Source organism: Lutjanus erythropterus, chromosome 14, assembly GCF_056507025.1.
Source record: "Lutjanus erythropterus isolate fLutEry1 chromosome 14, fLutEry1.hap2, whole genome shotgun sequence".
Lineage (NCBI taxonomy): Eukaryota > Metazoa > Chordata > Actinopteri > Lutjaniformes > Lutjanidae > Lutjanus > Lutjanus erythropterus.
Window position 1 is genome coordinate 13,715,024 of NC_139330.1, and position 21,948 is coordinate 13,736,971.

Sequence of the window (21,948 nt, forward strand, 5' to 3'; positions counted from 1 at the left end):
CAAGTGCAGTGGATCATCTTTTCAGCACATGAATATCATTCATCCATTACTTAGCAAGCTTATGGAACAGCGGTCAATGAATAATGACTCTGATGTTTGCTTGGAGAACATGAAGAAATTATTGTTTTTTGTTTTTTTTTACATTTTTAGATTTTCAGAAAGACAGGAGAGGAATTGCAATGTAAAGTGTGTCCCCTCATAAAACTTGTAAGATGATTAGTGAGCAGGTGGTTATGGTGGTGTGTTTAAGTGTGGTTGCGGGATGGGTGGGGGGTCAGTCTAACATAATCAAAGTCCAGCCTGGTGTGAGACTTGACCTCTTGATGCCACATTTAGCTGCTGCATAAGTGCTATTGATTGTAATGATCATACAGCAGGCAGACAATGCATTTTTATACTTATGCTATATGATACAGTGTCGTTACTAGACTGAAAAGACATGCACAGAGCAGAGGAGACCATACAAGCTGACTGAAAGGCTTGACTGAAGCGACCTGCATGGTGTCTGACACATATCACTCAGAGCTGCCTATATGCAGTAGATTGTAGTTGTGCAGGTAATGTGTGAAAAGTGGACATATACTTAATTTTGATTAATACAAACAATCAGCAGACTAGTGCGCCTAATTATGCATGATTGATGTTTGCGTACTGGAGAAGGCAAAGCAGATCTCAACGCGCGCAAAACAGACCGTTGCTCAGTGTATGAATGATGACAGGTTGTGATAATTGATTAGTGATAAAACGACTGTGGGAGTGATCGCGGCTGTAAGCTCGTCGGTGTCCGCAGCGCGCAAAGAAGCGCAAAGGAAGAGGTCGCCTCTCCTGAGGGGCAGCGGTGCAGTGAGCCGCCTATATAAGAGCCTCCAAGATGCCACTGATCGGTCATTCATGCACTCGCTGCCAGCGCTTTTCAAGACATCGCCTCCCTCTGCCCGCGCAACTTTCAACGCGTGCTCCGCCACTACTCCGCTCTCACATGTAGACCCACGCTCTCACAAAGCTCAGCTCAACATTTCTGTCGGATTTCTCGCTCCCGTCCTCCAGCCATGCGCGGACTTCAACACCAGAACTTTGTCAAAGAAGAGTCCCAGGGCGCGCAGGATGCTCCGCAGCGCAAGCAGCGCGTCTAACGCACACTCCACGTGAAGTTGTGAGTGTGAGAAAAAAGAGAAAGAACAGGATTTTTCTCTTTGTTAGGGTCACCAAGCAAGTAGGCTCCACTCTGGGCATGGACAATGGATACTTTGAGTCTGTCAGTGAACGCTGTGTCCTACACTGTGGCAGCTGAACTCACCACCACCGATGATCCATTTAATGGACCCATCAAGAACATCGCGCCGTGGAACTTCACGGTCCTGGCCGTGCTCATGTTCGTGGTCACCTCGCTGTCTCTGAGCGAGAATTTCCTCGTTATGTTTGTCACTTTCAAGTACAAACAACTCAGACAGCCCCTGAACTATATCATAGTCAATCTGGCCATCGCTGACTTTCTGGTGTCTCTCACCGGTGGACTAATAAGTTTCCTGACAAACGCCAGGGGTTATTTCTTCCTCGGGAAGTGGGCTTGCGTCTTGGAGGGGTTTGCTGTTACTTTTTTCGGTAGGTTTGTCTGTTTTTCCTCTGTTTTCCTGGTACTCTACTTGCGCAACTGCAAAAGGCAAGTTCCATAACTGCAGGTGTCAGTGTTGGAGCTTTTTCTGCACATGTGGTGAAGATGTGTGTTGAGTGTAGGGTGAGCTGCACATGGCACATCCTCATCCATCAGCACTCACTTCAACATCTGTTCATAAATCAGGGCATCTGGGAGGTAAAATAAAAGTGACAAATAAGTTTCACTACAGCTGTTACCAAAGTGAAAAAGTTGAAAGCTAATTTCTTGAAATTATTATTTATGTGTAAAATAAGAAATTATTTACTATGTCAGAGGAACATACAGTAATAAGTAATACTTTGAGTACACGTTAAGAACATTAAGTGCAATTCAAAAAGTAAAAGTGCAGCAAAAACATCTTAGTAACCACATATGATTTTACTAATCAGCTCCAGAAAATAATTTGGTCAGTCTATTCAAGCCGTTTTAAGTTTACCACCCATAATCAGCTCTGCAAATGTAATCTTTATTATGTAGCATAACTGAAACTGGAGCAAAGACATCACTGACTTATACTTTGACAAACTTTAATGTCCCATGAGATTGAATTTGTGGTTCAGTACAAAACATAAAGACACAATTAAAATACAAACACATTAAAAACACATCAGACAAAAGCAATAATACCAATACTAACATTAATCTGTGGGCTGGGGCAAGTTAAATGCCATGTTGGGCAAGTAAATCTGGCAACTCACTTGCCAAGAAATAATTTGTGTATTAAAATATTTTGACAATCTATTAATTGTTAAAAATTTTCCGCAAATGACAGAAAATGCTGTTTTCAGCATCTCAAAAATGGAGATTTCCCACCTGTCTTCATTTATTAACATATTAAACTGAATGTCATTGGATTTTAGACTGACCAAAGGACACGTTTAAAGACATACTCTTGGACTTTGGGATGGACATTTTTAACAATTTCCTGACATTGCAGACCTAGATTAACCTAGATTTGTTGTTATTTGATAAACCCTAATAAATAAAATAATATATACAGGAGTAGAGGGCAAATTCACAACTCTGACCCATCTGTCCAACTGGGCAAGTAAAAAAAAAAAAACATTAGTGTTGAACTCTGAATTGGATGATTCTAAATGAACTTGATCAAGTCCAGGCAGCAGCTGAAAAAGCCTGTGTAGTGTCTGACTCAGTGTTAAGTATTTTTATGAGCTCATGTGACAGATTTTTGACAACTGTACCTGCATGATATTTGCTGCTCTGGCGCCATGTGCGCATAAAAACATATTGCAGGATCAGTAACAAAAGCCCGTTGTGAGCCTTTAAGGCAGAATTCAAAGCCACGCTCAGGAGCCTCCTCACACACTGCAGTGCATGACTTGCCATAAGTAGGTTACCAACACCGTGACCACCAATAACATTTAACTAAGTCAGAAGATTGGTTTTGAGGTCTCCTCTGAAGCTCTGTTAAAGATAGAATACAGAGGTTCCCAAAGTGGAGTCTTGGGCATCTGGTGAGTAGCCTGCAGTATGAGAAAAAATTAGGAGAAGACTTGATTAGTTTAGGCAAAGGCTACTTATTGGATTTGGTCACAAGCTTTGTGAGATCCAATTTTGGCAACTTGGACAACTTACAGAGAAGTGACATGGAAAGTCCCAGGATGTCTTTATTCTAACTGCCAATTTTAATACCATGAGAAAATATTCATTTATAATGAATGTTCATGAGAATATGATGTGTCTCGTAAAAATTCTATCATCAAATTACTTTCACTGGAAATGGTTTAACTTGTGGGACTTGAGACAGCTTTGATCATTATTATGAGTTACAACATCCCATATGAGTCTTTGCCAGACCTGCATTACATGGTGTGTTAGCGTGGGAAATAGACTTAACATAACAATACTAAATAACAACAAAATCCCTAGGACATAACATACGCTATAATATGGTGTTTAAGTCTGAATGTTTGTGGATATGATACATGGTGGGTCCTGGTGTATTGGGCATTATGAATTACCATACAAAAGAGTGCAATTATTTATGATTAAGCACCGTACGAAAACAAATATCACAGGGCAAAGAGTGCTCTAGCACACTGCAAGACAAAAACACTTCTGTGAATAGAATGAGAAGCTGGCATGGCACTAAAAGAAACCGTTTGACATATTAACTTATGATCGAGGAAGCCATGCTGATGTATAATCAATAGCTCACTGAAGTGAAGCTTACATCTTCAAGGGGCTTTTGTGGTGGAAAGCCACTCCAATTTTGGTCTCAGCTGCAGTTTCAGTGATTGACAGCTGTGCTGCATTGGTATTACCTCTGTGTGTGTGTGTGTGTGAGGGGGGTGTGTGTGTGAGTATGTGAGTAAATTAGAAAGCGATTAAGCTGAGGTAGCTGTTCTCGATGAGCAGGAACAATGCTCCACTTAATATTCTGCTCAGGGTAAGAAAATTTCTGTTTCTGGCTATTTTTAGTTTTCCAATCTATGTTCACCTGTGCTCTACAGATAAATAGTTATTGGGTTGACGGTTTTCAAGAAAAGCGTACTCTTTGATGGTCAGTTTTAGTGCACTCAAAAAAGCTCCAAAAACAGAATTGAAGTCTTGTTGTTAATTTTATTACTGAGCCTTTGCAGAGGCTCTTGTTTAAATGTGTGTGACATAATTGAACAACCCGGTTTCCACCTCTCTCTTTTGTGCTCTCCTGTGAGTCTAGTAGAGACACACTCGGAGTACCTGGCTGTGGAGCGATATGTAATTAACCGGTCTGTGAGAGTGACTTATTACCATAATTAAAGCTGGCTTTTTTTTAGCCCATTAGAAGGCAGCCTAATGCATCTACCAGGGTTCATTGAACTATTTTGGGCAACAGTGTCGCCACTTTTACCTCTGTACAGTGCAGAATTGGGATACTTTGTCAAAAATTAAGAAATGTGGATACAGTATAGGGGAACATCTTAACCAGAAGATCATAGTTGGATTAAGTTACAAAAGTGCAGATATAAAGAAGCTAATTAGATTTCATACTCTGTTGAGAGAGGGAAAACAAAACAAAAAAGAGATGCAAATACGCACATTATGTATTAAAATATTGTTACATTCCAGAAACAATTTCTTTAGGTTTATCGTTTTGTCAGATAACAAATGAAAAACATGTGGCTGTGATTTTCATAGTTATTAAAAATGAATTCCAGGACTTGATGGTGTGTGTTTCTGACCCACTGAGTTCCTAAACACTGACCTCCTGCTGTCTGCCTCAGGGATCGTGGCCTTGTGGTCCCTCGCTGTTCTATCCTTCGAACGATTCTTTGTGATCTGCCGGCCTCTGGGAAACATCCGACTGCAAGCGAAGCATGCGGTCGTGGGTCTGCTGTTCGTCTGGACCTTCTCCTTCATCTGGACCTTCCCTCCGGTGCTGGGGTGGAACAGATACACTGTAAGCAGGATTGGAACCACCTGTGAGCCTGACTGGTGAGAAAGGAGTATTTTATTATCTCTGTAACCCACAAAGAGCTATGTCTGTTTAAAGTGGCATCTTAAAGAGTCTGTTTTCCTGAATCACAAAAAATTGTTTTCTCACATCCTCACCGTCAGCGTTTTTTTTTTGCTGAGATTTCTTAGGACCTGAGAAATTAGCCCAAGCAAAGCTGGTGACAGTGAGGTTTGTGGATTATTGATTGGAACTGATAAAATGTAATTTTATTGCTTTGATCGGGACAAACAAAATTTCTGGGGGACACAAAATGGCTCAGTATCAATACCACAATGAGTAAGTTAGAAAAAACATTTGTGATTTGTGGTTAATTATTTTAGTTAATATTGTAGGATGATTAAGAAAAAATAAGGTCTTTATGTAAGGTATTCAGAGATATTGATTGGTGGATAGAGGAATTAGAGCTACAGCTGTTTGTGCTGAAGCAAACTTGTTATTCTCACACTATAAAACATGCTAGGACCCAGATTTTTTCTATTATCAATCAATGAAATCATGCTTCCCTGATCTCAAATAAAACCAAACTTTAAACCTAACATCTAAACCAGTTGTAGTTGATTTTTAGCCACTCGGGGGCTGCACAAGAAGCTGTAAGCCTCAAGGTTCAGCTTTACTGTCATTATAAAATACACAATGAAATCAAGTCCCCTCCATGCAACACACAAAATATCTAAACAAATTTTGAAAGATTTTAAATTAGAATAAAACAATCAAATAGTGCAAAAACTTGAGGTAGTACAAAGGTAACTGAAGAGCTGTGGTTTTCATAATGTAGCATAATGTTGTGGAGGAGACAAGTCTCAAAATCTGTGGAAGAAGCTGGTCTTCAGTCTGATGGTACGGCAGTGGATAACTTTGTATTTCTTGCCCCATGGCAGCAGGGTGAACAGGTTGTGGACAGGTTGGGCATTGTGTTTTAGTATCGCTCTGTGCAGGCACCTCACCTCCCCAGTATCACTAATGTTTGGTAGATGGGCACCAATAATGTTGTGTGCAGGTTAAATGTCCCCCTGTAGAGCCCTCCTGTCCTGGTGCCAGATTGATGATGCCAGTTTGTGATGTTTCCAGTCAGGATGCTTTCAATTGCTCCTCTGTAGAAGTTACAAGAACTTGGTGTAAGAATTTTGCTGTCTGAAGTTCCCTTAAGAAATACAGATGTTTCTGAGTTTACTTTCCAGGATGGAGATGTGTGATGTTCATTACTGGTTCTCTGTGATGTTGATTCCTGGGAACCTAAAACTGTTCACCTGTTACACCTCAGTTATACTGATGTAGACAGGGATGTGTGTCTTTGCCTCTCTCCTCTGAAAATTAATGGATCAGGCTTTTAGTTTTGCTGCTGTTTAGCAATGGACAACCTACTGCTCTCTGTTCTCCACTCGGCAAGTTAATTTCCTCCCAGTGTGAAATCCAGCCTTTGTTTGTAATTAGACCAATGATGGTGGTGTCATCTGAAAACTTCACAAATCAGTTCTCTCTATGTCGGCGATGTCAGTCATGGATGTTCAACACGAAGAGGAGGGGGCTGAGCACAAAGCCCTGGGGGGCTCTGCTGTTCAGCAGTAGAGAGGAGGAGGGGTGACTGCCAATCCAAACTGTCCAGAGTCTGTTTGTGAAGAAGTCCGGTATCCAGTTGTGTATAGAGTGTGGCACTCAACCCCAGAGCGCTGAGCTATAATCAACAAACAGCATTCTGATGTATGCGTTGTTATTTTTAAGGTAAGTAAAGAGTGGAGTGAGTGGAAGGCAGTAGAGATGGCATCCTCTGTGGAGCTGTTGGTTCTGAATGCAAACTGGTTAGGGTGGCTGGGATGAGAACCAGTTTCTCAAAGCACTTCATATGAGTGGGGTTGACAGTCCTGCACAGCTGCTGTAGGTTAATCTCTCCACACTTAAACCACTCTTTCTGATGGTTTGATCCTTCTAATCAGCTGAGTATAAATTGGCAGGACAAGCAGAGAAATGGGGTCTGATTGTCCAAAGTTGGGGTTTGGGATTGTAGCTGCGAGGAATGTCTGCGTAAGCATGGCCCAGGATATTATTTCCTCTGGTTGGGGTGAAGACATGCTGAAGAAATTCTGAGGTCTGTTTAGCTAAAATCACCAGAATCAAAAATACTGTGCCGTTGTTTTGTCATGTTAGTACTGATGACCTCATACAGTTCCTGTATTGCATTTTTAGAATCTATGTAGGGAAGTGAAAAGCAGCAATGACAACACTGAAAAACTTTCTCTAAGTAAATAATACATCTTCAAGCATCATTGATATAAATACCGTTCTGTCGGTGTGCAACGTGTGGTCCGTCTGTCAAGTGCAATCACTCCATCAGTGCTTTTTTTAGAGCCAGGTCTCTGTAAAGATGAGGGTACAGCAGTCTGTGATTTCCCGTTGCTGGATTAGTCTGAGACTTATTTCATCCATTTTATTGTTCTGGAACTAGGCATTGGCTAGACATAGTCTGGGTAGTGGGATGTTCTTAGGTTAGACCTTGGTTAACTTAATGCAATGCCTGCATTTCCTTTTCTAGTGTTGATGAGTGTTAGTCTGCTATAGGTAGTATTTGCTTTGCTAACACCAACAAACGTAAGAAAAATGCTGTGAAGTTTCAGGGATCCACTGGACTATCATGTCTACATGTGTTACATCTTCTGCAGAAATCTACACAACATCACATATTATCAAGTTTTTTATGGCTAATGTGGTAGCAAACAGTTTGCTGCTTACACTTTCAGCAGATACGGAGCAACATTAGCATTCATTTGGAGTCGTGTGTCTTCCACCTTAGGAATGTAAGTCCAATATTCACTCTTCTTTTAGCCCTGTTTTGGTCTCCACCAACTCTATTGGGAAATACCTGGCTCTTCTAAATACTCAACTGTGTTCTCCAGCAACTTTGCCTGTTGTTTGGTACTGGATGTGTAGTGTATGAGTTTATCTATGCTTTTTTCCTGAAAATAGCTGCTGGCTGCGGCTGGCGATGAGGTTGTTGAAAGCGGTGAGATTAAACCAAAACAGTGAAGTTGTGGGTGATAACACCAAAACAATAAGCTGAAGTGGCTAAAATGCTATGTAGATCTGAAGGGAACTGCAGAATTCTCTGTGGGTTTGCCACTATGAGCAGCACCTTTATGTCACATGTAGTCATTTGACCCAACGTTACAATAAAAATGTTAAGCAGCTTTAAAATAACTCCTAACTCTAAGCTTAATGCCAGACTTTAACCTTATGTCAACCCCAGTAAGTCAACCTAACATGGCCCAGAAATAACCCCGTATTAATTATCTTTCTTACCACACACCTCGCCCACAAACAGATAAAGATTATAGACATTCTACACTCATCCTTGTGACTTCAGCTGTATTAGCTCACACTGTGTGAATGTGTCTCGTGGAAAAAGGCAAGAAACAGGTCAGCTCTGACCTTGGCCCTCAGGGTGTCATCTGGGTAATGCTATTTGGCTGCTTTGATCAAAGGCGTGCAGATAGGGGGCTGAGTGTTTGCCTCAAGCCCTGTAAGGGAACCATTTTTCAGATGAGGCACAGGGGAATGAATGGTTGAGACAATACAATTAAGACATCACCTTATGGAGATACCCAGCGTATAGATGACCCGATCCACCTCTGGCTGCATGCAGCATGAGCTCTGTCAGAAAACATTTGGTTAACAGCAGGAGCGCGAACAGCACAGGTGTTCGAGGTCCAGAATGTTACCACATGCACAGCCTAATGCATTTTAAAAGCTTCATTTATGTGCATCTTTTTATCTCCGGATACATGCAGATATTCAGCACCGGACAGCTTTTGAATGTTAAAAAGCATACACGCAAGGTTGAAGGATTGTGCAGAAGAAGTTGGTGTCAGTGGACTGTCAGTAGGTGGCTGCGTCCTTGGTGAGGGGTTGGAGTACAATCTACTGCCAGTATGTGGCTGACCTTTCTTTCAGTTCATTTCAGTAGGCTTTACTGGCGTGACATTTCACGTGTTGCCAAAGCACAATTACAATAACACAGGAAACTAATGATAATAATTTAAATATCAGTAGTTCATAAAATAAAACATAATGAAATAGATACATACCAAAAATATATAATATACAAGTAAAGTAAGTAATTTAGTTATTATTTAATTAAATCAAGTACAACTACATAAACTATATACTACATAATTGTTGTCTTATCCCTATAGGGATATCTTTGTAGGGGTAAGACAATCACTAGTCTAATAACAGGAGGCTATATTATATCTTTCTATAGGCTATATTTGTGTCCAATCTCTTTCAAATCCCTTCCGGTGTTCAGGCATTATGTCATTTACTGCCAGAAAACACACAGATGCTGTTGGGATGTGCATAAATTACGCAACAAACCAGTAACCCTCTACCCTGCACTCATTAGAGTATAATTAGCATTTTTTGGGAGGCTGACCTTTTTCTCAGCCTCTTTGTTAACTGAAGCATAGACACTAGCATACAGTATGTATATGACTGGTATAATCACAAGAGTGAGGAAGCAACAACTGGCAACATCTGTAAAATAGTAAATAGTTAAGCTCAATCTAGCAGTGTTGATTTGATTTTGTTGATTGTTAGTTTTAGTCTTGCTTGGGTCAATAAAAGCTATAGACATTGTAGCTTGGTGTTTGTCAGTGAGTTTGTGGTCTCATTTGCTTTTTCATTATTGTCATCTGAACAGTCTGAGACTACAGCTGTTGCTATCTTTGATGTGCACAGCTGCCATGCTTATTTGTAATTACAAACTCAGCAAAAAGACACATTACTTGTATATAAGATTTTACTAGCCTTCAAGAGACCTACTGCCCTATAAAAAATAAACTGTGGCTGTTTGTGCAGAGTTGCTCTCCGTTGCGGCCACTGTACCTGTGCTCTCCACTGTAGAAGAGCCTGTATTCACTGTCTGGGTTTAGGTTGAAGCATGCAGCTAAAGCCATTAATCCTTCACTCATTCCTACCATATAGCCTCTGAACAGGGTCTTTCCTATGTTCCCAGGGTCATGCAATTCCCAGATTCATATGAAATATAATGGAAACACGATAAAAGGCTTCAGGCTCCCCAGTTCTACAAATGTTCTCTCCCAGGGTCCTCTGTTCCCAGGGTCTCCCAGCTCTGCATAGCACATCATGGGATAGAGCTAGTGTTAGCATAGAACATAGGACCCTCAGAATACATTCTCTTGTGAACACAAAAGATAGCTACCTAAAAGTAACACTAATGTTAACTACAAATAATGTTACTGTGGTAATGTTATGCTAATGTTAATGTGAGCTGGCCTGCATGTTCTTGTGCTTTGTCTCCACTTGGCTAATGTTCAGCTGAATTGTAGATGAATTTAAGTGTGCAAATTTATCAAGTAACATTGGGAGAGACATACTGTAAGTTGCTGCTTATTAGAGACACAGGGGCATATGACACATGGGTCCAGAGATGCAGTAGTAGCTTGTCATAGCTTTAAATAGCTAATGTTGTTCATCTAAAACATTTGCAATATAAATCTGCATTTTTAAAGTCACTCTGTGTAGAATTTAAACATTTCATATTTTAGTGTCCCCCGAGTGGTAGTATCATAAAATACCTCCCAAATCCTCAGTGTTGCCTTAACTTTGAAATGTGAAGCATAACTGAACTCCCCAGTTTCAATGAGTTGATTTAGTCTGACAGTCAAGCAGGCAGTTGGTGAGCAGGGGCACACCAGCTGGTGGCAGGAAGACTGATTCTTGGAAATAATTTGACTTTTTGGGATCATTTGACTGAATCGGCTGGACCAATTCATGTGAGTCACCTCATCAGAAATCACAGTTTGGCTGGCAAAAGCTCTCATGGATATGATTTAAATAATGTCTGAAAAAAGTGCCTCATTGTGCCACTAATTCTCGAATTGTTTGGGGTAAAAGATGGAGCTGCTGGGGAAACCGAATGCTTCGTTTGGTCAAGTGCATCAGTAGAGTCAGATCTCCATTTCAGTGATTTATACAGTAAAATGCAGAGACCAGATTGGTTTAATCTGATGCATTTGGTGACATATTAAGTCAGTGCAATTATACAATTATGTATAGTACATCTACAGCCCAAAGACCTTCAAATTGGATGGGTTTAACCCCCAAGTTTTCAGGGCTTTTTCTGCTCACAAGGACCACAGAGACAGACAAAATGACATGAGGCTGACACAGCAGTAGATTATGTTTCAATAAAACTACACAAGGCAGATGTGGGGAGACGAGGCGGAGCCACTTGAGCTCAACCAAAGGGCGCATGGCTGTCTGTGGGGGTGCAATTAGGAGAAGAATGAGCGAAAATGAGCATTTTCATGTGGTGCCTTCAGGGGTGCTAAACGAAGGGGGAAATTAATGATTCAGGCAGAGCTGCACATGGGTCCTACATGTCAGGGATTACAGTTACAGTTTCAGGGCCTCGAGTGAGCTGCTGTCAAGGGGCCCAGAATAGCTGCCTGCTTAGAGCTATTCTGTGCACAAATACAGCACCTAACAAATCCCTCAAAACTCTGCAGTGTCTTTTTAATCACCGTATTGTACTATCCACTCAACTGATTTGTTGTAAAAAGCAATATAATAAAAAGCAATATTTATGGAGCATGAGTTAACTTTTATCATCAGCAACATTTGACAACAAATTGTGAGGTATGAATCCCCTGATCACAAATGTGTGCTCATCAAGGCTAATGCCAAATATTTCCCAAAACATACACATGCAATCACCTCACTGTCTGCCAGGTAGTCTCTTACAAATGAATCTGGAGCTTATTTCATTTCGCCATGCTAGGTATTCTCATGGAAATGACATAATTAAACTAAATTAGTGGCCTCTGGGCCCCTAATTGTGTCACAGAGATTTGTCTCAGCTGTGAAATTTCCCTTTTAACAGAAGCTCAAATGAGGTGCAAAACTGTCGCCTTTCTCTCCAGCCAGATAAAAGCCTCTGAATGTCAAAATGACATTTCACAGACAGCAGCTCATAGCTGTGAAATTACAGGACTGTTAACCACTGTGACACAAGTGTTATCAAACCAGTTGTTTGGCATGTTTTTGGGTGTATGCATCAACCTATCGATCAACCTCTTTATTGGTAGTTCACTACAATACATGTTATTAAATTTAATTCAAGTAAAGAAATATTAAAAACTGTTTTCTAATGGTTTTGGTCAAGCTCATAAGATTTGAATATCTTTGTTCTCTTCCTCTGATCAGGTATTCAACCAACATGACTGATCACAGCTACATCATCACTTTCTTCACCACTTGCTTCATTCTGCCCCTCGGAGTTATATTTTTCTGCTATGGAAAGCTCCTGCGGAAGCTCAGGAAGGTCAGTATGAGCTCTAACACAACACACATGACAGGATCGAAAAAACACATTTGATCATGAATCCTAAGTATAAACCACACCGCAGACTGGAGTCTCTGTTAACAGTGACAAACAGTTATACGCTTCTCTCCTTTGAAACATCAGTCACTGCGTTGCATTATTATAACGTTCTTAAAACCTTGTATATTTTTTTGCAAACAACTACATTATCCTGGCTGCCTTAATAATGAAAAAAACATGAATATCACACAGCATTTACTATTACGTAGAGTGACCTGAAAAAACAGTGAGAAAAATAAGTTATGTTTAGGAAGGATAGAAATAAGAATAGAATAGACAGAATAGACATAAGATTTTTTTCCCCAGAAAACATGTCTATATTCACAAAACTCCCAATAATGCACATTTTGTCACATGTTCCTTGCATGCTTCTTCCATTTCTCACTGCTTTGACCATGCTGTGCTGAAAGTAAGCATGCTGTAATGTGAATATTGACATGTGGCATAAAGAAACATCGTATTTAAACTTTAAGTTGACTCCATTTTGATTGTTCATGTATACAGACAAAAGAGCATTCTGATGCCTTCAGATCAGACCCATCATGCAGGATATAGAGACAAGTTGATGGCGGTTGCACTCAAGGCTGGATGGCCGTCCAGGCAAAATGGGCAGCCCTCACTTCACAGGGCCCCAACTGTAAAGTTTTGGTGACTTTTTGTAACAGTTTTTGTGACAGTGCATTACGTGGATGGAGCTGTTCAATAAGGGCAATAAGAGCTGTTATTGCCTCATGGGAGTCTGAGAGATGCTCAAAATTATGCAAATGGTAAATGGACTGTATTTGTATAGTGCCTCTCTAGTCTTTTGACTACTCAAACCACTTTACACTGCATGTCAGCATTCATCCATTCACATACACATTCATAGACTAATGGCATGCTGCCAACCTTCACCTATAAAAAACCCATTCACACAAACACTCACATAGCACGCCATCAGCAGCAATTTGGGGCTCAGTAACTGTTTTTGAAAAAATCATATATATATAGGCTATTGGAGTATTAAAATAAAATCTTGAAAGTCCATCTTTGTTCATATCCTAATAAATAACTTTTAAATTACAATATATAGAAAAGCTCATGGTTCTCTGTTTCCTCCAGGTATCTCACGGTCGTCTGGCCACTGCCAGGAAGCCAGAGCGACAGGTGACCCGTATGGTGGTGGTGATGATTGTGGCATTTATGGTGGGCTGGACGCCATACGCAGCCTTCTCCATACTGGTCACAGCTCATCCAACCATTGAACTCGACCCCAGGCTGGCTTCCATCCCCGCCTTCTTTTCCAAGACAGCTGCTGTCTACAACCCAATCATCTACGTCTTCATGAACAAACAGGTACACCACGCTAATTGATTCAGGCATTTCCATCCTGCTTGCTTGGTTTATTCGGTTACTTTTTTGTTGTACTGCCCAAGTTAGTTACAGCCGTGTGGAGGCTGGGTAGCTAAACTTCTTCCTTTGCCAGAGTCGAGACACATCACTGTATGCAGCAGATGAAAGCTGGAGCAGAATACTGAGATGTGTTTTTTTCTGTTGTTGTTGGGTGTTAGCCTGTCTCTTAATAATGCATGGTGTATGAATAAAAGAAATCCACAGAGTACAATTGTCCATGCGTGGCTCTGTTAAAAAATACATTAGCCACCTATTGTATGCTTGTGAGGCTTGCAATTGTGAAAGGGCCAGTGCTGACATTTTTTCATGCCATTTACTTTGTTTAATTTTACATTGTGCTGTCTAGCGCGTCTTCTCAGTGTAAGTGAGACACGCATTGTTTGAAGAATCGTTACTGATTGTGCAGATATTGATGATATGACAGGAGCCATTAGGAAAGAGTGATTATGTGCAGTTCTTTAACACGTGACACGGGACTTGCGGTTAAAAGGCCTGGTCAAAAGGGAAAGATTCCTTTTGAATTTCTTTTTGAACATTTAAGCCACATTGCCTTTAGTGGTTCTGCTGTAAAACAAACATTTTTATTCAAAGGAGCAGTCTGCATACCCAACAGTTGACGAATATGACAGCCTAATTGGACTCTTACATGCTTGTATGGCATAAGAAACCACAAAGGTATTTAATTGAAGTTTTTAATGTATTTTGACTGTGTTACATCATAATATCTGCCTTGGTAGATCAAGTGTTTATGCATGCTGATAAAAGATCATTCTTAAGCAACAGGTTGGAGTCATTAAGCAAGCTCCTTGTACTGCTGGCATGGCTGCAACAGTGACATTAGACTTTCAAATTGACAATCATAATGTTATACTGGAAAATGTAACTATATCAGAGGTGTAGTAAATAAACTGGGTCACCTGAACTGTAGTTGACCCACATTTTCCTCTAAATGATTGAATTCATTTTAAAATAGGTGTTTACACTCATTTCAAGCCTCATTTCAAAGACGTGGATGAATTAAGTTTACCTGGGTTTACCCTCCACTGCACCCCTGAACTAAATAGTTCTAAATAGTGCAAGACTAAATTATGTCCAACAATAAAAATATATTTATGTCTGCATTCTTATATCAGTGTAGTATCTTGCCCAAATAAACTTATAAACAACCCAACTAATCTCATAGTGTATGTGTGTATTATTCAGTCTAGTTTTTGCTAATTTTCCAAGGTTTAGAAATAAAATTGGCCTTTACTTTGCCACTCTTTCATGTATTCAGAGCACAGGCTGAAATGGTTCACCAAAGCATGCACTGCTATGTCCTGCAAAACAACACACATCCAGGTGACATACCAGGTTTTTAGGGTGTCCCCTAATAGGATTGTTAACTGACCTGGCTGGCTAATGGCAGCTTCAGCACAGCTAGCAGCAGTGCGCCGATGACTTCAGTGTTAGAATAGCAAAGATTCCATTTGTTATCGCGTTTTGTTTCTAACTAACAGGTTAATAAAACCTTGGCTGACTAAGACTCTTCTCACCAACTAATAGTTTAGTCGACCATTAGAGGGCAGCCCTAATACTATGGCAGCTGTGAAAATGACGTATGCATCACAGGGCATGAAGGAGACTCAGCAGCATCCTACTCTGAGCCAAAACAATTCATGTGTGCAGAAATTAACCTCACAGTGTCCGTTAGCAAACCACTGATGATCTGCACAGCTACTCCAACAACGTCTCTGGCCAACATGAATGTGCTGTGTTTAATTTCTTTGCCTCTTACTGCAATTTGCAGTCGTCACTGTCCTGTGAAGCCCTATTCACACTTCATATAAAACTTAAGTCCTGAAGCTCTTTAACAACCTTTTCATGTTAACATGTATTCCTCTCTGTTGCTCCACTGCCAAACGTTATATCATACATGGCAGGTTTTATTTTTTCAATACGATTCTTTCATCCAGGCAGTAGAGTGAACATTAAAACTGTCAAGGGAAGTTATGACCGACATGACTAAGTATGAGACTTGCCTACAGTACAATTTAAAGTGATCTATTTTCAGACAGGAGGAAAAGAAGTCCATCTATACGTACATGTGTTGCACAATGCCTAGATTAGACCTCTCGCCAGGGAGCCACATGCAGTCTGCGTGTCCATCTGATTGCCCCAATCCTAAACTTCACTCACTGTTTAAATGGGTCAACGAGGATCTCCACTAACACTGACTGGATGTAAATAGGGACGACTGGCAGGCAGATTCTGATTTGAGCAGAGCAACCAAATTGCTGGTACTTACAAAAGTCAGCTGACCTCTAGTGCTTGCTTGTGATATCTCTCTCTCTCTCTCTCTCTCTCTCTCTCTCTCTCTCTCTCGCCGTCTCTCTGTGTTACATAACAAGATGAAGTGATCCAGAGTCTAAGGGGATTTCCATGATGTATGGCTACTGCCACTTGGAGTAACAATTTTAGCAGGAAACAATCGCCTGGGGTCTTTCAGGCCAAAAGGTCGGAGGTTGAAACCCCTTTGTAGAAATGTCTATTTGCCACTTCAATTCATTGAAAATCCATTTATGATGCTTACATTGGCTTTGGCTCTCTAAATGTCACACGTAAGTGAAGCTGTTTGAGAGCTGAAAGGCTTCACTGAAAGCAACTGTAATGTTTACAGTTACAATCCCATCATACCCCAAACCTGTATTTGATAAAAGCACCAATGACTCTGACTGAATGACTGCTGTAGAGATGTTCAATGCATAAACATCTATGGGCTCAAAGCATTACAGTCCCAGTGCATGTGTCCTTGGATATTTTTCACAAGATGAAAAGGTACAATATAAGCACTCAGTGCTCTCCACTTATTTACGTTCAGAAAGCAAACTCATAATTGCCATATTCACTGACAGCTGAATTCAGCCAAGCAAATTTAACCTATAGATGATAAATGCTGATGTCAGTTTTTCTCAGGCTGTACTCAATGAACCTGAAGAGCTGCAATACTACAAAGAAAACAAAGATCATGTAAACATAAAGGACACCGGAACTGGAAATTATCCATACAACATAATGGACAGTCAGCGCTCTGTGAAATGTAGCCAGAAAAAATTCTAATATTCAGGATTCTTAAAAGTACATTATCAATGTGAATTTGTAGTCTGAAAAGAATATTAAAGCTGCACTAGCTAATATTTTTCTGTCATTAAAGGTGCAATGTGTAACAGAATTTTAATTTAAAACATTCAGAAAATGAACTAACATTATCAACAGTATGTAAAGAAGTAACAGTTTTAACATTATGTCAAATGAATCAATGTATTGTGTTGCAGAGACATGTTGCAAAAGGGAGCATGCTAACCAGCTAGCGCTGTCCCATCCTGTCTAGTAATTCCACTTTGTGCCTGAAGGGGCGACAGTCCAGTCTCAGGTGGGAGATTTATGCATAGTTGCTACTTTCACAAGCTCTCTTAGCTTTTATAGTCGAATAAATAAACAAAATAAACTCACAAAAGGTCAATGTCTTATACTTTTGTGATAAACTGTAGACTTTCTTCTTTTGCCAAACTAAGATGAGCTCCCAGAAGGAAACTGTGTTCCTCAGAATTGTCTTTTCTTTGTCTTATGAAAAATAAAAGAGAATCTTATTTTGAGTTTACTGAAGTCTCATCTGTTTTTCCTTAACCCCCCTTTAGGAGGAAAAAGTAGCAAAACAAAGGAAAAGCAGATCTTTTACTGAGCTCATAGGCATCTCAGACGTTCCTCCTTGACCACCATATGAAGCAACAAGACTTGTTTTTGAAAATTTGACCGCTGAGACAAATTTAAGACCACCAAGTTTTCTTTTAGATCTTACTGTTATCTCAGGAGCTGATTATTAAAGACTAATTTAAGATCAGTGCAGTGAGACAAAAAGAACATTTTAAGATCTTCAACTGGGCTCAAATTAGTCTTGGGTTGAGATGAAACAAAGTCTGTTTCTCAGGGGCCGAATTTAAGAAGTATGAGAAAATGGTAAGTCTCATGTTGGTCTTTAGCTCTGTTCAGCAACCACAAGCTCTGGTTTGGTTTAAAATAAATCCAGAATCCACTGCGTTAGATATGAAAAAATTCTGGCTCCACCGTATCGCTCCTATCCACCTCATTGCTCCCAGAGTCAGAGTCCTGGTTGAATCCACTCTAAATCACCTTGGTACAGTATATCCTGTCGTCAAGCTGACCTCCATCGTTCTCGGGGTCCATGGTCAGTCCCGGGCCGGCCGTGTTTACTGAGAGACTGCTGATCCCGGCTTCATTGCCTGCACTGATTAGAAAGACTCTCCAGTTCTCTGAGGTGTATCTCCTGCCAAACTCTGGTCAAATAAGGACCAGTAGCTACAGGGCAAACTGAGCTAACAGCAGCCAGTAGACTAAACACGACCAAATATAATTACTGCAATGTATATAGTGAGTTATCCTTGACAGATGGCCAGTTTTTACATATTTCTCTTTTAATGGACAAAAAAATTATATAATGCGCAACATGAAAGGTGTCGCGCATAGTGAAAAACCCATAAAGAATTGATGTCGATGATTCTAACAGTTTTTGATATTTCACTTGCAAAAGCTCCAGCATGTTCCAGTAATTTGTTCCATTAATTTGCTGAATAGTTTTGCCACAGGGTAACATTTTATACTTTTGGGCAGAAAGTCTGCACAATAATGAAAATGACTTTGATGGATAATGGGTAAATACTAAGGTTTGGATAGGGAAAGCTGTGTGATCAAATCACAGAGTTGATGGAGGTATCTGCTGTAGATGTTCAGGGTAAATGTGTTTCAGGCTATTCATTTTGCCATTAAGATGACATTTTATGACCTTATTCTCTGTGCAGGAGTTTTTTTAATTTCTGTTTTTCAAAGTTGGATGGAAATGTTATACAAGTATCAGATGTAAGGGGTTTAACAGCATATTTAGTGTCCCAGAGTGAACAAAGCCACAGTCTGCAACATTGCAGCCTTTTGCTTTTTCATGACATCAGACTGTAACAGAAGCGTTATTGCCTCTCTTTGAAAGCATTACTGGTTTAAGGGGAACAGTTAGGAGGCTTGCGTGTTAAATTAGACAGGTCATTAAGGGTCAGGAGTCATGATTTCTCCCCGGGGCTTCACAGAGTGGGAGCTTCAACACTGAAAAAAGGTCAGTTAGTGTTTTTAGATTTAAAGTAATGTGGAAACCAATGATTGTGGGGCTATTAGTGAGGACCGGCTTAAAATGGCTTTGTTCTTCCAAGAACAACTATTGACAGGGCTCACTGTCACTGCCATTGTGTACATGTGTATCTGAGAGGGTAATGCAGACATAGCTAGATTTTATGCACGTCGATGTAGAGACAGATATTCTACACCAGCACAAATTTTTTTTTAAATGATACTGATCCAGTGTGTCGTGTGCATCTGCAGACACTACCATGCCTCCAAAAGGCTGCAAGGGGCATGTAACAATCAGTCACATTTTGAGACTATTAAACTATTGGCTGTCTTGCCAAAGGTTAGATGAGAAGATTGATGCTCCTCTCATGTCTTTGGAGCAGGAGACAGAAGACAATTAGTTTAGCTTAGCATAAAGACTGGGAGGGAGAAACGTGCTACAAACATAAATTACTTAACAGAACATTTTAAAGGAAAAATATGAACTAGTACTGCACAAAATCATAAAATGACCATGTATGTCATCAAAGATTACATGACGCTTGCCATCAAGTACAATATTGTGTTCATGTAGGTTCAGTATCCTTGCAGCCTGCCTGAGGTTTGAATTTGCACTGCAGCACCAGTTTTTCAACGAGGGTTACAATTTCATTTGCTGCTTCTGGCTACATGGACTTTACAGGCATTGTGTCACTATGACACTATGAAGCTGCCTCCAAAATGAAATTGCTATTTTTTTGTGTTTGGGTACAGATTAAACAAATCAGTGACACAAAATGCTAATTAGTGAGCTTTAGGGTTGCTAGAGCCAGGCTAGCCTGCATCTAGTCTTTATGCTAAGCTACTCTATACTGAGAGTGGTATCAATTCTACAAATGTGGTCACTAAGTCATTCTAAGTGCAAATGTTGTTATTGTTGTTTTCTGTCCAGTTCCGGAAGTGCCTAATCCAACTCTTCACTGGCATGGGGACCATCCCGGATGGTAACTTGAACCAAACTTCAGAGCGGCCTGGAATTACTGCAGAGAGCCAAACAGGAGAAATGTCAGCCATCGCTGCCCGCATCCCCGTGGGTGGCACTGCGTCGCCCAGGTCTGACGATTCTCCCACCGACTGTGGCTCATTTGCGCAGCTGCCCATCCCAGAGAACAAAGTGTGTCCAATGTAACAGAACCTCATCCCAATAGGTGTTCTGTTACTGTTCTCTAACCCCCAAAGTCCATAATAACCTTCTGTAATCTAGATACAGTGTGTTTCAGAACGTGTTTCGTGGACAACGAAAGAACTTTAAATGTTTTGTTCATTTCTTGCGGAGATGGAAGGTGCAGTGTGAAGAACAGAATCAACTTTTGAAGGGTTTTCAAAGTTGATGATTTGAGCACTTTTTTTTATAATTCACTTGAAAAAGTAATTAAGAGACCTAAATCATCAAAAACTAGAGAAAGTTTTGCGCTCCAGCATGTTTCAGTAGTTTGTTCAATATTTGCTTAAAGAACAGAGGGAACAAGAAGGAACTGTACAGACAGAAAAGCTCAGAGCTTTACCCGCTAGATGTCTTGTAAATATTTGCTTGCTGGACTCTGTCCTGATATTGGAGAATATCTTGGATGTTCTCTTGATCATCACTGCACACCTGGTTGTGTGTCACAACAGAGGGCACTTGATTCAACCTGATAGCATTTGCCTTCATATCCCAATGAAAAAAGACACTTCTGAAAACGCAAACCTTGACATCAGTTAGTTGAGGGCTAGCCAGTGTTTTTCAAATACCACAATGCATCCATGCTTTCATCTCGTCCTCGCCTTCTCCTTTGAAGCCCTGTGATGGCGCCTGTAGAGAAAGCGTTGTTTTTCTATGCTGTTTCAGTACTTTGCTTTGGCAGTGCATCTTCATTCATCTCCGCTCGTCAAGAGGACAGCCGCAGTCTTCTGAATTTGGATACTTTTACTTTAGTTTATCCTGCATAGACTAGTTTGGGTCAAAGCTTTCATCTTTAGCGAAGATGGTCAATGGGACTTGGAGATGCCAGTCTCCTGTTGCCCCTGTTGCAGACTTAAGAGGACAACATATTCATGAAGTGCAAGCAGGGGTGTCAACAAACACGTAAACATGCACACAACAGCAACACATATGCATACACCACACATGTATGCACATATCTATATATGCATACACACCGACAGATTACAGTTCACTGCCTGTATTATGATAAGCCCTCAATAGGCACTGTGAAGATGATACGATGCACCAATAAATATCGTAGCACAAGAGTGGCTTAGCTAAGCAGCCATGTACAAAAGCAATGAGCATCCCCATTATAAGCACAGGTCAACAGCAATATTAAAGCTAAATACTGTCACACAGTAAAATATGTCAATGTTAGCTACAATAGATGTAGCAGTGAGTGTTAAAATGTCTTCTACTTGACTTTGTGGTGCATGTTTGTTCACTATTACTGGATAATTGTCAAAGCACTGTTGTATTCTTTATGCTGCACAGTGATTCACTATGTTAAAAAGTAACAGTATGGTGTCTGTTTGCAATGTACTGAGTGTGTGTTCCAATCATGTTTGGCCAGTCTGGTAGGAGTAACATTTAGCATCTTTGAGCATCAGTGCATCTGTGCCAAATTAATTGTGATGCCTTGTTATAATTAGCATAACAACAGGAGACCATGATGAAGACGACAGGCAAGCCAGCCTCCATCTCACACAAGTCTGTCCCTGAACTAAGAGCTCGTTTTTTTCATGCACCTTGTTGCTTTGCTTGTTTGTTAACTATGAAAACCACACTTTATAAATAACTGTTATAAACCTGCATTAATCAGTGTTTTTCTGTATTAGCCGTTGATGCCTCCGTGTGCCATAAAGTCA

At 40.4% G+C, this 21,948-nt stretch overlaps 1 protein-coding gene across 1 annotated transcript; it reads left to right on the plus strand.

Moving 5' to 3' along the window:
* The first annotated feature begins 912 nt into the window (after positions 1–912).
* On the plus strand, positions 913–21,938 carry valopa (vertebrate ancient long opsin a). Its single transcript, XM_084735375.1, has 5 exons — positions 913–1,602; positions 4,882–5,092; positions 12,333–12,450; positions 13,612–13,845; positions 20,006–21,938. The coding sequence occupies exons 1-5, from the start codon at positions 1,239–1,241 to the stop codon at positions 20,240–20,242; spliced, it is 1,164 nt and encodes a 387-aa protein (XP_084591501.1). The 5' UTR covers positions 913–1,238; the 3' UTR covers positions 20,243–21,938.
* Positions 21,939–21,948: the final 10 nt, after the last annotated feature.